At 40.9% G+C, this 17,697-nt stretch overlaps 1 protein-coding gene across 1 annotated transcript; it reads right to left on the bottom strand.

Moving 5' to 3' along the window:
• Positions 1–4,336: 4,336 nt before the first annotated feature.
• Positions 4,337–6,472, bottom strand: LOC112225298 (C-X-C chemokine receptor type 1). Its single transcript, XM_024389100.1, has 2 exons — positions 6,292–6,472; positions 4,337–5,708 (listed from the first exon to the last, which is right to left on the bottom strand). The coding sequence occupies exon 2, from the start codon at positions 5,703–5,705 to the stop codon at positions 4,617–4,619; it is 1,089 nt and encodes a 362-aa protein (XP_024244868.1). The 5' UTR covers positions 5,706–5,708; positions 6,292–6,472; the 3' UTR covers positions 4,337–4,616.
• Between the last annotated feature and the right edge of the window lie 11,225 nt (positions 6,473–17,697).

The following is a 17,697-nucleotide window of genomic DNA, read 5'->3' as shown; positions in this document are numbered from 1 at the left end:
CACTCTACTCAGCAAAATGGATGTAATCTATCACAGTGCCATCCGTTTTATCACCAAATCCCCATTTACTACCCACCACCGCGACCTCTACGCTCTCGTTGGCTGGCGCTCACTATAGAGCGCCCGTCCAGTGCTCTAACATTCAAGGGAATGGAGAGGGGCTGAGTGGGGAAGCCCAGCTCGGACGCCAGGATAGCGTCCAAAAAACTGTCATCAGCCCCAGAGTCCTTCTTGATGAGCCTGGTTTTAGAAAGGGGAGGTAGATACGAAATGTCCCGTAGCTCCACAATACAGGCAGCTCTGTTGTTTGTTCCCAAATTTGAGAGAAATACGTTTTTTGTGCATATGAAACATTTCTGGGATCTTTTATTTCAGAGCATGAAACATGGGATTAACACTTTACAAGTTGCATTTATATTTTTGCTAAGTATATTTTTAGGAGACCCAATTGCTGTCGCGCAGATGGTGGAGGACGCATTGGGAAAGGTGGAAACAGCCAGAGTTACCAGGAGCGGTATGGTATTGATTTATTGTGTATCAGAAGGACAAAAGAAATGTGCATTGTGGCTCTGAAAATTATGGGAGTATGAAGTGGAAAGCTTTAACTTTCTGAGCAGGACACAGATAATATGTGTCTTCTCTGGTGTCTCGGTGGAAATTGAGACTCAACTGTCACGCCCTGACCTTAGAGAGCCGCTTTATTTCTCTATTTGGTTAGGTCAGGGTGTGATGTGGGGTGGGCATTCTATGTTTCTTTATTTCTATGTTTCTTTATTTCTATGTTCTGGCCGGGTATGGTTCTCAATCAGGGACAGCTGCCTATCATTTTCTCTGATTGGGAATCATACTTAGGTAGCCCTTTTCCCTCCTTTCAGTGTGGGTAGTTGACTTTTGTTAGTGGCACTATAGCCCTGTAAGCTTCACGGGTGTGTCTTCATTTGTTGGCGACATTTTAAATTAAAGGAAAATGTACGCTCACCCCGCTGCACTTCTTTCGACGGCCGTGACATCAACGTCTTAATTAAACACTGCATACCAGGAGTAGAGGAGGCATGTTGCTTGAACTGTATGATGGATGGAAGGAGGAAGGCTGTGCTATTGCAATTTGATGAACAGTTTCTCCATACACATGTAAATTTGGGGTATATGAGATGCGCAGTGAGTTTTTGTGAACAGACCATTGCAATGTTGGACAAGTGGCAAGTGTGTGCAGACTGAGTATACTGTAGGGAAAGGGGGATCCCTAGTCAGTTGTACAAATTAATCTATTCAATTGAAATGTGTCTTCCACATTTAATCCAACCCCTTTGAATCAGAGAGGTGCGGGGGGCTGCCTTCATCGACATCCACGGGGAACAGTGGGTTAACTGCCTTGCTCAGGGGCAGAACGACAGATTTTTACCTTGTCAGCTCGGGGATTCAATCCAGCAACCTTCCGGTTACTGGCCCAACGCTCTAACCACTAGGATACCTACCTGTATATGTTGTTGAAGAGTCAGTGGATACACGGTCCTGCAGATCAAATCAAATTCTATTGGTCACGTACACATATTTAGCAGATGTTATTGCGGATGTAATGAAATGCTTGTGTTCCAGTTGTGCCCTGTAAGGGTGAATGAGGTCGAAATAGCAAGAATTTGAAGAAATTTAAGGATGAGGGTGGAGTCACGACGGTGAATGAGATCGCATTGACTCGGGATTTGGACAGTAAAGTAGGAGAGGTTGTCTGCTAAAATTCTTCATGATGGAAGTTTGGTGATGGTGTGTGTGTCAATACTTAACAGTATGAGAAAGCACTCAAACTCAAGCAGGTATTAAACATATGGTTGATAGTAAGCATGCCAGATCAAACTGGATGGCAGTGGCTGAAGGGAGTTATTACAGGAGTTCCAGAAATTGATAACATGAAATAAATAAAAGACTACTTGAAGGGGCAAAGTGTCTCCAGATGACGCGAGATAGGAAGAAGGTGGATAGCCTGTCAGTGCTACTAAACTTTGAGGATCTCGTACAGCCAGGAAAAAGTTAAGCTTGGGTAAAGGAGTTACTATGTGCAAGCTTATGTTCCGAAACCATTGCGTTGCCATAACTGTCAAAGGTCTGAAAAGGCAAAAGGACATTTGCGAAGTGTGGTGGAGAACATGCATATTGTGGAGACAGGGTCCAGTTAAAGTGCTTTACTGTAACTGTGGGGTTGCCCGTAGTGTGGCATATGGGTGTTGTGCAGTGATGAAAAGACGGGTGGAAGTGCAGCAAGTGAGGAGTGAGTACGCTCAAATGCAGACGCAGTTAATGTAAGTCAACGCAGAAACACCCGGGGCACCTAGAAGAGCAGGTACTCCGGGGCAGACGGGGATGCCGGTCGGGGGCGTGATGTAGTGAACAGAATGGGTGAGAACACAAGACTGGTAGTAGACACGAGGAAGGTTGTTACATTTGTGACAGCAGCAATCAATTGCTCAGAAAAAAAATGACAATCTAGTAGTAAGAAGACACAGATCATAGTGGAGCAGGCAGTGAAGTGTCTTGGGATCACAGGACTAATATGGGAACATTTACAGGATGACCTCGATAAGATTGAGAATCAGTCCTGTCAGGAATAATGTATTGATTCATTTCAGTCCATAGCGATAGTGTGGCAGAGGGAGGGTGTGCAACTACTTGATGATAAAGGGCTTGTGAATCGTAATGATGGCCGGGGAACCAGGATCGGCCCAGTAACTGGAAATTAATGAATCTGCTCTGGATCTTACAATGATCTCAAGTTCAAGGGCAGACAGATGTAGTTGGGAGGTTTTGGAGGAATCTACATGGGGTAGTGATCACTATACTACCATGTGTACTGTAGGAATGAGGGTGCAAGATTCAGTAGGAAATGGATTGAGGAGATTGATATTTGGGAAAGCAGAATGGGGTCAGTTTCAGGAGTTGAGTGTATGTGATCCAACTGTTGAACTGAGTGTTTCATAAACATGTACACACATAATGTCTGAGGGACAGAAACAGCACTCTGTTCGTGGAACGACCCATAGGCCTTGACAGCAGATTGATCGAATTGTGCAATTGAGGCAGGAAGTGAGAAGATGCAGTGGTCATTGAGGAATGAGGATGCAAGTAAACAGGGAGAAAATATGGCAACATTTCAATGGAACACGGTTAGAGTCATGCTGGTGTGCTTTTGCAATACAGATCATGGTCATAAATGGAGTTATTTTGCTCACATAACCACTTCTGTTTTGATAGATAAGACATTCATTATCAGATCATCACTTGACAAAGATCACCATTTTCCTGCTCATCTCAACTTGTTTTTTAGACATTGACAAAGTTCAGAACACCCTTATTTGAGCTGGTGGATCCTAATATAAGTTGAAATATGTTTTTAAATGTGTGCATCTTATTTATGAGTACAATAGCATTTTCTCTATTGTTGTAAGGGGAACACAAATACATTATACGTCTGTTGACAAATAAAGGTTGGAAGATGAAGATTTAATACACATTAGGCCTTGACATGTATGTTGCGTATACTTAGCAAGCATTGGCACAACAATGCGGTAGGGTAGCCGAGTGGTTAGAGTGTTGGACTAGTAACTGAAAGGTTGCAAGATCAAATCCCTGAGCTGACAAGGTAAAAATCTGTTGTTCTGCCCCTGAACAAGGCAGTTAACCCACTGTTCCTAGGCCATCATTGAAAATAAGAGTTTGTTCTTAACTGACTTGCCTAGTTAAATAAAGGAAAAATTAGAGAAAAAAACTGGATTGGACCTATACAATAGAATCATCCATCTACCCCAGAGATGTTCACATGTGATCATGCTATCACATTTTGCTTCACGTGCTTGTTATCACATTAACTTCACATTTAATCATGTGATCATCACGATATCACATGCGTTCACATGTGAAGTGCATGTTTTTTCTGTAAGGGTACTATTGGAAATTTCAACATGGTTTAGTTAGAGATGTATGTGATCCAACTCTTAAATCGAGTGTTTTATCTAAATGTAAACACAATGTCTGAGGGACATAAACTGCACTCTGTTCGTGGAACGACCCATAGACCTATACAGCAGATTGATCCAATTGTGCAATTGAGGCAGTAAGTGAGAGATGCAGTGGTCATTGAGGAATGAGGATGCAAGTAAACAGAGCGAAAGTATGGCAACATTAGAGTCATGTTGGTGTGCTTTTGCAATACAGATTGAGTCATTTCGCCCACGTAACTATTTCCCTCTGTTTTGGTAGATAAGACTTTCATTATCAGGTCATCACTTGACAAATATCACAATGTTCCGGCTCTTCTCAAATAGTTATTTCAGGCATTGACAAAGAAAAAGTTGCAATATGAAGATTTAATACACATTAGGCCTTGACATGTATGCTGTTTATACTTAGCAAGCATTGAAGCATCACATGAAAAGCATTGGATTGGACCTATACAATAGAATCATCCATGCCCCCAACCTCTACCCCAGACCACACACACACACACACACACACACACCCCTAGAACATGAAGAACAAGTTTCTCGCCATGCCCACACCCCTGACCATACAGTGTGAGGAACCAGTGAAACTCACCCCTTCCACACCACTCCCTGATTACTGAAACCTTACAGGGTAACAGAGGTGTTCCTAGACCTTTGACTGGCCGTGCTGTTAACTGAGCCACTGCGGTACGCCACCATCAACCTCTTGCTGATCAGCCCATGCTTGTGGAGCACCACCAAGAGCTGGTTCCGGAACTTCTGCCCGATGAAGGCATACAGCACGGGGTTGACGGCGCAGTGCGTGAACGCCATCACCTCAGTCACATACAGCGCCACGCTCACCCTGTTCTGGAACTCACACGTCTCCTCGCCCAGCGAGCCGCTCCGCATCAGCGTGTCTACCAGCACGCTGATATTGCGCGGGAGCCAGCATGCCACGAACGCCAGCACCACGGCCAGGATGACACGCATGGCCTTGTGCTTCTGGCCGCCGATGCGCACGCCACGGAACAGCGTCGCTGCAGTGCAGCTGTAGCAGACGACCATGACCGACAGTGGCAGGAAGAAGCCCAGCACGTGGCGAATCACCCGCACACCCACCCGCCACCGATCGCTGCTCGCCGCAGTCAGGTTCTCAAAGCAGATGATCTGGCCTTCAAGGTCCTCGGGTTGGATAGCCTCCCGTTGGAGTGCCACGGGCAACGAGAGTAGCCCCGCCCCCAGCCACACGGCTCCGCACACCAACCCCACCAGGTGGCGCCGCTGGGCCAGTGCCCGCGTGGCCTTCACGATAGCCAGGTAGCGGTCCACACTAATGCACGCTAACAGGAAAACCCCACAATAAAAGGCAGCATCCTGGAGGCCAGACAGGAACTTGCAGAGGAAGGTACCGAAAATCCAGTGGGAGTAGACATAGACGGCCCAGAAGGGGAGGGTCGAGGAGAAGAGGAGGTCAGCCATTGCCAGGTGCATCAGATAGACGTCTGTGGTGGTCCGGCCCCTAGCCATGCAGCACACCACGTAGATGACTACACTGTTACCCAGCACACTGAAGATGAACACAGCGATGTAGGTGATCATTAGACCAACACTGCTCAAGCCCAAGATAGAGACGTTACAAGGGACCCCCATGAGCTCGTCTATGGGAGGATAAGTGAAGTTGAGGAATTCAACGAAGAGAGAAAGGTCAACATCCATTTCTGGCATTTCCATGGGCTGCATGAAAAGAAAAAACAACATTTTTTTGATATGGGGATGTCTCAGTCAACTCAACTCTCTTAGGTATATCAGTTGTGCAACATTGATTCTAACATCATTCTGATCTATTATACATTTGCAGTATATTGTAAACCCAACCAAACATCCCTGTGCATTACATTTTGTGTGTAGCTATGTAGTTAGTGTTGCATGTCTTTTTAGAATGACTAATTGTGCAATGAACTAGAGCTGGCCGATTTTGGACATCCATAACGTGATAAATTGCCTGAATTAATGCAATGTGGATAAATAGAACAATACATTTATAGCATTAATGTGCACCACAGTTTTTTAAAATCATTTAACTACTACTAGTTTGATGGTTGTAGCCATCAATTGTCCCATTAACAATCACCCTTATTAGCAAGCTTATTTAATTTTAATTGTCCCAGCTATACAATGTACTTTGTTGTGTTATATGTGCAACTTACATACATTTGGCATAACCACAGGTGAAAAATATTATTTAATTGGAATGAAATTCAGGTTGAAATGAAATTAGTCTGACCCAGTTCAATAACTAATAAAGTAAAATCCTTACCTGGCTATTCCTGTCCTCTTGACAGTTCAGAAAAGCAGCAGAAAACACTATCAGCAAGCAGAAGAGTGTCTGTCTCAGCGTCTCAGCACTTTTTTCTCTGAAACTGAAGCCTTTTCCTGTCTGTTACTCTCACACTAGACTGAGTTCCTATTGTGTATACCTCAACGAACAGTTTGAGATCAACGCCTACTACACCAGAATAACTGTTTTGCTTCAGGTAAAGGGGAGTGGCCCTTGAACAGCAGTGCAATGTTATACTGTAGGCTACATCACCCAATGCCATGACACATGGGAAGTAGACAGATCCACATAAGGTTTATGCAAGCTACAGAGCTTATGTTAGTGTGCCAAGGAGGTTGAGAACAAGAACTTCAGGTTGAGTAAGGGGCAGCCTTTTTCATTTTTTTTCCATCATTCTGTCCCTTTCAATTTCAATCACTCAATGATGATTTCAATGCAGATTTCATAATGCAGTGTCTATAATACGGGCAACTCATTGGTGATTAAATCGAGAAAAAAAAGTTACACAAAGTCATATTTAATTTTACCCTTATTTAACCAGGCAAGTCAATAACGGCCTAGGAGCAGTGGGTTAACTGCCTGTTCAGGGGCAGAACGACAGATTTGTACCTTGTCGGCTCAGGGGTTTGAACTTGCAACCTTCCGGTTACTAGTCCAACACTCTAATCACTCTACATCTAGTATAAGAGCTGACATTACTACTCACTTTACATAGAGTTGCACATAGGTTCTAAACGATATACTTCTATCTGATAAACTTCAACATTGTGCTCTACTACAGGGGTGCTCAGAGTGGGAACCTGGGGTCCGTGGAGGTACGGCAGGGGGTCCGCAGCCAGATCTCAAAATATTTTATTTTTGTTACATTTCATTTTTTAAATAATATTACTAAACAAAAGATTAAACAAATTCTGGCCAAGGAATCTGGTGGATTAAGCTTAGAGGGTGTAATGCAATACAATGAGATAAAGGTCCAACTCCGCTAAGATGGCCCGCTGGATCTCGCCAGTCACTGGCCCGACCAGTAACCTCAGAGCATTTTTGCGTTCCAGTTCAACATTTACCTGCTCTGTTGCAGTCCACCAAAAGTCATGCCATCTGTACTACTATTGCGTCAAATCAGCCTCAGGTCCGTTGTGCAAGAGATGGTTGAGAGAGTAGAGGATGTGTCCCTTTAGAAGACAGGCCAAACTTGAGGGTGTGACTTTGGGCAAGCAGAACATCAATGCCAGAGTTCCAAAAAAAATATGTCTGATGAAAAAATATAGAATCGTAAGCTAAGAAACATGGTACAAATGTGTAAAAAATTGTCCACTAACAGTATTCACATGAAGTGGCAAATCATCATTCATGTTTAGCGAACCACTTTTCTTTTTTTTTAAATAACCTTTTTGGTTGCCTGTGTTGCATGTTATTTTGGCATTAATACGTGTCACATATCAGTTTGCAAACAATTGAAAATATATATTTATATTTGAGAAAATAAAGCTGCGTACAAACTATTTTGCTTTCTTGAATAAGACAGCTCCAAAATAAAGGTGTTTCAGCCTAGCTCAGTGCTTTCTGTGGTGGTGGGGCAGCCAGCGAAAATACGGAGTGTAGAGGTTGGTAATGTTCTCTAGTTGTGCCATGATTGGCTCAGTGTTCTTTCACTCATGGTGACACTACCTCACCGAACAATTTACAGGTAGAGCTTCAAAATTCAAGCCCCTTGGGTGTGCTGCCATTGAGTTACATTAGAAGTGCCCATCCAAGAAGGCTCAAGGTCATTGACAACCAATAAAATCGTGTTATATCTACCGTAGCTTTGAGTGGACTGATCATGTCAACATCATACTTTCAAAATCTTAGCTTGCAAGCTAGCCGTCATCATCATGAATTCAGTCGACAATCTACTGGCAAATTATTTTCAATTATGAAGAGGAATTATAGATAAAACATATCGGTGCTCATCGGCCATTGGACATAAACATTACACAACAAGTTAGAAAATGCAAATTCAACAAGTGGTTTGGAATGAATCAGTGGCTTACCGCAAGCGTTGCAAAGCAATCACTAGCCTGCTATTCAGTGGAGTGGGTGTGTGGTCCAAGTCTGGGTATAAGGGTCTGTTTCCCAGCTTAAAATAATAAACATTCAACATGATGGGCCAGAAAAGGTTGAATACATTGGCCATGCTGTCGATCCAGCATGACTTCTGACGGAATTTCAAGTCGGGAGCTCGGGCCTCTTTCTAGAGCTCCGACCTGAAGATGACTGATGTCATGATTCGACTTAGTTTTTTTCCGAGTTCCCAGTTGTCTTGAAAGCACCATAAATCCAGAAAATGACAGACTTTGATGACAAAATTTGCCCAAGAAGAAACGCTGAGCCACCTTCCTCTTCAAGTGAGCACAGCACAACAAGGTGAGTCCAAAAATGTCTTGTATGCTGCTGCATAAATGATGTAATATGCCAGGGAGATATGTATAATGTAGATAAGAAAGTAATACCAAGTGTATGCTGTGTAGTAAGCTGTTAGTAGCCCATGTGCCTCACTCTAATAATTTGGTTCCTTTCCTCCTCCTAACTTAGCCTACTGTTCTGACTTGGTGGTGCACATGTAGCCTATAGCCAGTTTTAGAGAAATGTCATCATTGAATATTGTTATCATTGTCTACTTATTTGCCCCCTTGATTTATCTTACGCTTCTGACTTGGTGTACAGGGAGACTTTACTGTAAGAATGGCCTATGTTCTGAATTCTGTCGCTGTACATTTCAAAAGTGCTGAACAAATAGGTATGGGTCAATGACGTACAGTGCATTTTATTCAAAAACATTTATTCTGGCTTCTCCCAGTCAATTTGCAGTCTACAAATTATTTGTAATTACATTCCGGCCCCCCAACCATCCCCTCAAGAAAAAATTGGCATGCAGCTGAATCTAGTTGATGATCCCTGGGATAAAGGGAATGGATGACTCCCCTTTTCTCTGTATGTTTTTGTTCTCTTCACTAGGATAGTGAGACGGGGGCGCGGGGTGTCCAGGCACCAAAAGAAAAGTACTATCCGGTGAAACACTTCAGCTTTCGCTGTGCTATGGTTTTTGGTTCGTTAACTTAACCATTTATTTTTCTAAACTGTGCTCGCATTCTATACATGGTGCATTTCATTATAATTTTTTCTATGAGTGGGTAGGCATGCTCGACCTGGCCTTCCATGATGCAATCAAAAGTACTAGATCTAAGTAGAAGGAATCTTAGTCCTTACACAATGCCAGTTTTTGCCCAGAGGCTGCTACGGTTTTTGTCAATGATGTCCTCCATTTCTATAAGATGATGACGTACTTGGTTATGGTGGCTTTTAGTCTTGCGGCATGCCTGTTTTTTGTGTGATTTTGACAGCTTCTTTTTAACTTTGTGATATTTTCGTTTCAATGTGTGTGTAATTAATCACTGTGGTTGCACCTTTAATTGCTATGAACTTTGTGGTTGGCTTACTTATTTCTCTACTACGCCGTGCATCTGTTGCAGATTGAGGGGGTGGATCCATGCAATTTAATCTGGTAGGTACTGCCTCGAAGGACAGTGTCTTCCGGAAAAGTATCATATGACAGAAATGTATTTTTATTGACAAAGATGGTCAATAATCACAAATGAAACACTCTTCAAAGTGCTCCTCGCACACAGCGTAATCCCCTTTCTTCAGGTCCTCAAAGGACTTCTGCAGACTGATGTCCCTACGCCTGACGTTTCTCAGCCACATCTTCCTCCTGAGTAATTACAAAAGTGTGTTCGGTTTAATCTCACATTTGATTGAATTCAGCTGGATGTTGGTCTATGCCTCAGGTCTCCTGTTTTATAGTTCATTTAGTAGTGTAGTGGTTTCTATAACATCTGTGGTACAACATTGTAGTTTGTAGATAATAGTTTATGGTTATGTCCTCTATCCCTGTTATTCACCCTGATTGTTTTTAATAGTACTCTACAGTTCATTTAAACAGCAGCCATGTTGTTTTTTTCTCTCTGTATGTGCAAGAGGAGTGTGACGTAGACTCCAGAAGTCATAAGAAAGGCAGCCTTTCTTGCTACTCCTGTGACAAGCACCCAAATGAGGACCTTACAGTCTTACTGATCGTGTCCTGCTATAGTTAGTAGTGTATATGGACTCATTCCTTAAGTTTGCAGACATCTGGGGTCTACGTCACACTCCTCTTCAATCAAAACTGACACTCCTCTCTGAGACACCACCTCAATAAACATTGCCTGATTAAGCAACACCCCAAATAATAGAGAACATATTATAGAATAAAGACCCACACTTTATCCTGTCCTATGAAACATTACAATAAAACCCACACTTTATCCTGTCCTATGAAACATTACATTAAAGACCCACACTTTATCCTGTCCTATGAAACATTACAATAAAACCCACACTTTATCCTGTCCTATGAAACATTACAATAAAACCCACACTTTATCCTGTCCTATGAAACATTACATTAAAGACCCACACTTTATCCTGTCCTATGAAACATTACAATAAAACCCACACTTTATCCTGTCCTATGAAACATTACAATAAAACCCACACTTTATCCTGTCCTATGAAACATTACAATAAAACCCACACTTTATCTTATGAAACATCGTCAGTTGCTGCCCTCTTAAACCAGATAGATGTGTTGACGCTCTGCTCTAATGCTACACATTATGTATGTCTTTTTTGTACCATTATCCTTTTGAGGGGATGCATGTACAATGTGATCAAATGCTCTACTTTCATGGTTGTGATATGTTCTATATGTTTCACCATGTTAACAGGCATTTAATAAATGTACAACCTTTTGAGTTTAGTCTATTTTCTTAAGATGCATATAATTATAGTAGACTATATTTTGTGGTATTCTGACTTAATCTGATCATAGGGCAACAGAACATAAGTAGTTGTCTATACAATGTTTTACAGACATCTACCATAATTTAAGAGGTACTTTATGGTGTTCCACAACTCGATAAATTACTTTGCAATGACCCAGTGTCACAAATGGCAACTATTGATTGTGCAACATACCCTGGGATGGCCTTGGATGTAATATGCCTGGGCACATAACTAATGTTAGCTAGCCATGCTGCCTCGTGCTAGTTGTGTTAAAACCAGCTGTAGATTCGTTTCATTACTGATATCTAGCATGTTTTATCTATCAGTGAACATTGCTTTGGTGATTGATTCGATGGGTAGTCATGGATACAGCACTACTGATTACACAGTCAACGACGTGTGCCTCACCGTGCGATAATTACTCCAAATGCATCTTTGTTATTTATTACATACCTTTCAACGTCTGTTGGAAACTGGAAACGGGATTTTGCTCCCTTCCATTTTACAGTAAACAAGGTCTTTATTGATGACATATGTTTCTTATCGTGAAAAAAAGTTGATTGAAAGGAGTACTAGTATTGAGGAAAACTTGCAAAGAAATCAATTTCTAGCTATTTAAGCCAAGTACGTATTTTTTTTTGTGAATTGTCCCAAGATGTCTACTTGGGACAAGCTAGCTAGCTACCGCCAAGAAGAGGATGAAGACCATTTGTGCCTTACTGAATATGCATGACGTTCATTAGGAAAACGGCCACTATCTCGTGCACTCTTCCTAAACAAAGTAATCTCTATAAACAATTAGGTAAATCAAGTCAATCAAACTTAGTGCACTCTGTATGTTATAGATTATAGTTTTGGAAACAGAAAACGGTATGGAGACTGTTTCATTGATGAGAAAATTAGCAGAATGTCAGCCAAAATCCATCTAGCTCAATGTTCTCCCACTGCCAGCAAACGGGCTTCCTCTCGCTACCATATTTGGTAGTGAGAGGAAACGCCAACCGGATGTCTCCCATTTATACATCTGGAGAAATATTTGTCTCATCTATCTGTGTCAAAACTATTAAATAACACATAGAGCCACCCTTTACCTTGATGACAGCTTTGCACTCTTGGCATTCTTTCAACCAGCTTCACGAGGTAGTCACCTGGAATGCATTTCAATGAACAGTTGTTCCTTGTTAAAAGTTCATTTCTGGAATTTTTTCCTTCTTGGGATAAAGGTGTTGTCACAAGTTAGGGTTGGTATACAGAAGATAGCCCTATTTGGTAAAAGACCAAGTCCATATTATGGCAAGAACAGCTCAAATAAGCAAAGGGAAACGACAGTCCATCATTACATTAAGACATGGAGGTCAGTCAGTCTGGAAAGTTTCAAGAACTTTTAAAGTTTCTTCAAGTGCAGTCGCAAAAACCATCCACAGCTATGATGAAACTGTCTTTCATGAGGACCGCCACAGGAAAGGAAGACCCAGAGTTACCTCTGCTGCAGACGATACGTTCATTACAGTTAACTGCACCTCAGATTGCAGCCCAAATAAATGCTTTGCAGAGTTCAAATAACAAACACGTCTCGACATAAACTGTTCAGAGGAGACTGGCCTCCACAATCACCTGACCTCAATGGTTTGGGATGAGTTGGACCGCAGAGTGTAGGAAAGGTAGCCAACAAGTGCTCAGTATACGTGGGAACTCCTTCAAGACTGTTGGAAAAGCATTCCTCATGAATCTGGTTGAGAATGCCAAGAGTGTGCAAAGCTGTCATCAAGGCATCAAATATAAAATATATTTTGATTTGTTTATCACTTTTTTGATTACTACATGATTATATATGTGTTATTTCATAGTGTTGATATCTTCAATATTATTCTACAATGTAGAAAATAGTAAAAATAATGAAAAACCCTAGAATGAGTAGGTGTGTCCAAACTTTTGTCTGGTACTGTACATGGTCTCAAATATTCAACATTAAAGAAGTTATAAGTTACAGTATCATATGTCTTTGTTTTTTCACTTTACACTGGATGACCCATCAACTAAAACTTCTGTTAAATAAGGACTGTCAACTACAACTTCTGTTAAATAAATGAAAACAATATAACATTTCACAGAAAGGCATTTTTCACTTATCAACTGAGCTTCTCTCTGCATTTGAGACAATAACGTAATTTAATTGTTTTTTAACATTAACACTGGTTGTACCAAATGATCATAGCTGTTCACACCTCCATTACTATTTTGTTATGGTGTCATTTTGTAGGCAGATCTCTCTCTGTTTCCCTCTTAATCAAATACACACACATTAAGAGTAAACATGGTTTCTTATTCAACAACGATGCCTTTCAGTGCTTGAATAAAATACCAAAAAAATGTGACTCTAATGATTATGACTTAGAAACATTTCATCATGAATATGACAATAAACTTCTAAAAACAGGATTAAAATGATGCATTATGATGAATCTTTCAAACAATGTTCAAAACAGTGTTACGAATTATTGTAATACATGAATAGTAAAGTTATTAAAAACAGTAATTCAACATTAAAATATAAAATGCATAAAAACACAGCGTTATTCTACATTACTGTTTTAAGAAAAAGTAAAATGGTTCTGTGCAATATCTTTTAAAAACATTAAAATCTGCACATTGCGTGCATGGACAATAACGTTTTTCTAATTCTACTATTAAAACATCAACAGATGTGATTAAGTTTGTGCAGAACAATGCAAGATTAAAATGGAGAATTAAACGTTGAATTGTGCAAACAATTCACAAAATTCTAACATTAAAGACATAGAAATGGTTACTTTGAAGCAAAGGTTGTAACACAAACTCATTGAAGTTGACAATAACCAAACTTGCATTCTTAAAACAGTGTGTTTGATGTTGTTGAACTAGAGTGACATGAAAGCAGCCTAGTCTGTGTTGGATAGCCGAGAGCTGAAGGGCTTGAGCTCACTTGATCATTGACTTCACATCTCCTTCATAGTAGAATGTAATGTCTGGCACAGAGGGCCAGACAAAAACATTCCTCACCCTTCCCGTGGACCTTTCAGAAAAGTTCCAGGTCATTTGTTTGAATCCGTAAATATATAGCAGAGTGCTGAGTAGGTACATGTTCTTCTAGTTCCTGTATTGGGTGACGGGACCATCGCTCATCATGTGGAGGGTCATGATTTGTGGATTATTGTTCTTGACATCTCTTAGGACATGTTCCAGGTGAGCCCGTACTGCTCTCTCACCATGTCTAAGGGAGTCAGATATGGTGGTGTAGGATGGCTACCTTCTGATGTGTTCACAACACTTGTATGGATCGTAGGCGGCTGCCTATTTGCAACTGAGTAGGCAATAATCTGTGTGCTGACGATAAAGGCATTTGCTTGATAAAGGCATAGCAAATTGGCCCTCAATAAATATGGATAGATTATTATACTAGTTATTTACGTAAACATAATTTTCAGTGTTAGCTGCTTGATATGCACTACAATATATATATATTTTTAAACTGACATAAAACACTAATATCCTACAAAAGGATATATGATGTGTATATGTACAAAAAATAAATATAGATGAATAGATAACTTAATACAAAGACAAACATATTGACATCATTCAGTACAACGTTTTAGTCATATGGTGTAACCGTAATTTCTGGTGACTCCGAATGATCATTGTGGTTACACTGTATGACTTTTCTCACATAAACATATTTTAGAGGCAACTGCTTGTGCACCACCCATGTGAACACTTGACTTTGACATCAAGTATCTTGAGTATCGAAATAAAACACAAGCTTTTCAGATCATTCAAAAATGTTATTGGTTTTTAGCAGTGGCACAGAATGATCCGATTTTTGGGGTAAACCTGACAGGGAAATGTAAAATTATCAAAACATTTACGAGAGACTTGCTAAACTTTATTCTTAACCAAAGGGTATCTCAAAGGCATCTTAATGATGTCACCATCATGTGATTTGATCCAAAATGGTGACTTTATGTCTGTTGCACCGCATGATAATTATGAAGGCTATTTTTCCAGACAAAAGTATTTAAAACCTTTCTGCTTAAACTGTCTTCCCCATACAGACATATAGTGCAATAAACCCCCCGCAAAAAAAAAAAAAAAAATATGCCAGAATAAACGTTTGACTGTTTTGTTATGATTTGAGATGTTTTATGAACATTTATATAGATTGCATTCATCTTCGGACAGTCAACATTTTAAAAACTGTAGAGGACCATTTTTTTCTTCACATTTAACTATTAACTCTTTTAGGACTCAATAAAAGAGAAAGAGCATAGTTACATAACTGTCACATGTGCTCCCTCTCCGGCCTCTAGGTCACCAGGCTGCTCGTTATGGTGCACACCTGTCACCATCGTTACGAGCACAATGACACTCACCTGGACTCCATCACCTCCTTGACCTGCCTTATATATGTCACTCCCTTTGGTTGCTTCCACAGGTGTCATTGTTTCATGTCTGTGAGTTGTTTGTGTTTCTTGTTTTGTATTATGTTTTCATTTATTTATCAAATGATTCACTCCCTGAACTTGCTTCCCAGAGCACACGGTACAATAACATATGTGTATAGATTGGTTGTTGATTTTGGAAAACATTTCATTCAGACAAAATATGCACGTCACCTCCTTGACCCTTATATATTGACTACGTCCATCCTAGCTCGCTCATGGTCTTAATCGAAATTACGAATTGCCTCTTGTCTGCTCGTCGTCCCCTTATGACATAGTTTGTACATCTCAATTGTCAGTAGATACCACTTTTGTTTAAGCAAGTCAGCCATATCAGTTTTTTGTTTTTCTCAAAGGCAGTAAATGAGGCTGAATAAACTGTTTTGCTGCCAGACAATGCTCCGCTGATAGCCAGGTGTAGCAGTGCTAAGGATTCATTCCATGGTGCTGAAAATAAAGCTCTGCTGTTGGTACAGCTTTATGTTGTCCCTAAAAGTTTGTGGGCATTGTTTGACACCGTTATAGTGCAATTAATGTATTGTTTAGTGTTGTGGCTTTGCTGGTACCCACCAAGATTAACGTGCTAAATTTGCCACTGGTCACATGTCTTTGTCAAGTTTTCACTCTTAATTTCTGAAGTTGCTGTTTTAGGCTTCATTTTATGTTTTCCTCAAGTGGATTTCAGGCTGGTGGGGAGTGGGCTTTGAGGTGGGTGTGAAACCTTAGATTGGTCACTTACACTGGAGTGATAGAGGAACTAACAAATGCTTTCCCTTAGCCAGTCCAACGGTGTGTAGTGTGATTGGTTGAGTCTTCTTGGGTGCATGACGTCAAATATGTGCTTCAGATCTAGGAGGTGCCAGTGTGGACAAAAGCTGGTCGAATTTTGTGCAAGAGAGATCTAAATGACAATTGAGAAGGAATGAACAGACAAAATTGCCTTCAATTGGTCCGCTCGCGCCATGCGGATTCGTTTGAATTGGTCAGTGAGCACGGTCCAGTTGACCATGCACAAAGATGAACTGATTATCCTGTGCAGGGCTTCGGTGTTGACAAAAGCTGTCCCATGTTGCGCGAGAGATCCAAATTAGAAGCAATGAATGTCAAAGTGGAAAATTGACCGGTTCTTTTGGATCCCGATAACACACAATACAGCACAAAATATATCAGTTAAATACACAATCTTTATTGTAGAAAATGTATAGGGAGTAGTCAGTTTTGTCTTACCCTACCAACGAGTACTAACAAACATGGTCACTTAGGGCCCTATAGTGGCCAGAACTGACTCTAACCATAGCAGACAGTCAAGCGGCAAAACAGTCCCAAAAGAGGCTCAGTTCTACTGCTACTTTCTTCCCCTGACCAGAGGTACAGACAGGCAGTGTAAACCAAATGGCCAAATTCATGGAGTTAATATTACAAATTTTAAAAGTAAATTTAAAAAAAGTAAATATTAAAAACAGCAAATCGCAAACTTGCCATGGCAAAACCACACAATTATGTTTCAATGAGTAGCACACTGAAGCACAGCAACCAACGCAACTGTTCCAATAAATAGCACACTATGACACAGTAAACTATGCAACTTATTCAATATCAAATGTGAGTGGCAAACAAGGTACCAAAATCAGCTAGAGGAAAATAGGCATAAAGCATGTATAGCCTAACCTCGCTCTTTAGGGGACGATGACAACTGTTTGCCTACTATAAATAAATGCAGCCAATCAGCATACAAAACCGGCAACCACAGGCTAGCCTCAAAGTGGTTAAAAATCTGTGCATGTACAGATTACGCAATGTAAAGGTACTCCTTCCTTTCGGTCGCAGCCAGAGCCGATAAATAATAAAACAACATTGCACTGCCTATCTCAACAGAGGAGCCTCAAATTGACGGTGGAGTTTCTAGAGTCCGGGTTGCAGTCTTTTGGGAATTTGTCTCCGGAGTAACAGCGGTAAACACGGAAGTGGCGCTGCCGGTTTGCTTCCAAACACGTTATTTTCCCACCCTCAGCCCTTGCGCTAGCCACTTCCCTTTGGGGGAATC

This window comes from Oncorhynchus tshawytscha, linkage group LG26, assembly GCF_018296145.1.
Source record: "Oncorhynchus tshawytscha isolate Ot180627B linkage group LG26, Otsh_v2.0, whole genome shotgun sequence".
NCBI classification, from domain to species: domain Eukaryota; kingdom Metazoa; phylum Chordata; class Actinopteri; order Salmoniformes; family Salmonidae; genus Oncorhynchus; species Oncorhynchus tshawytscha.
The sequence above is the reverse complement of the archived record's forward strand: the minus strand, read 5'-3'. Positions and strand labels throughout refer to the sequence as shown.

Coding starts and splice junctions, on each gene's coding strand:
- LOC112225298 (XM_024389100.1), bottom strand. CDS start 5,705: ATGGAAATGCCAGAAATGGATGTTGACCTTTCTCTCTTCGTTGAATTC.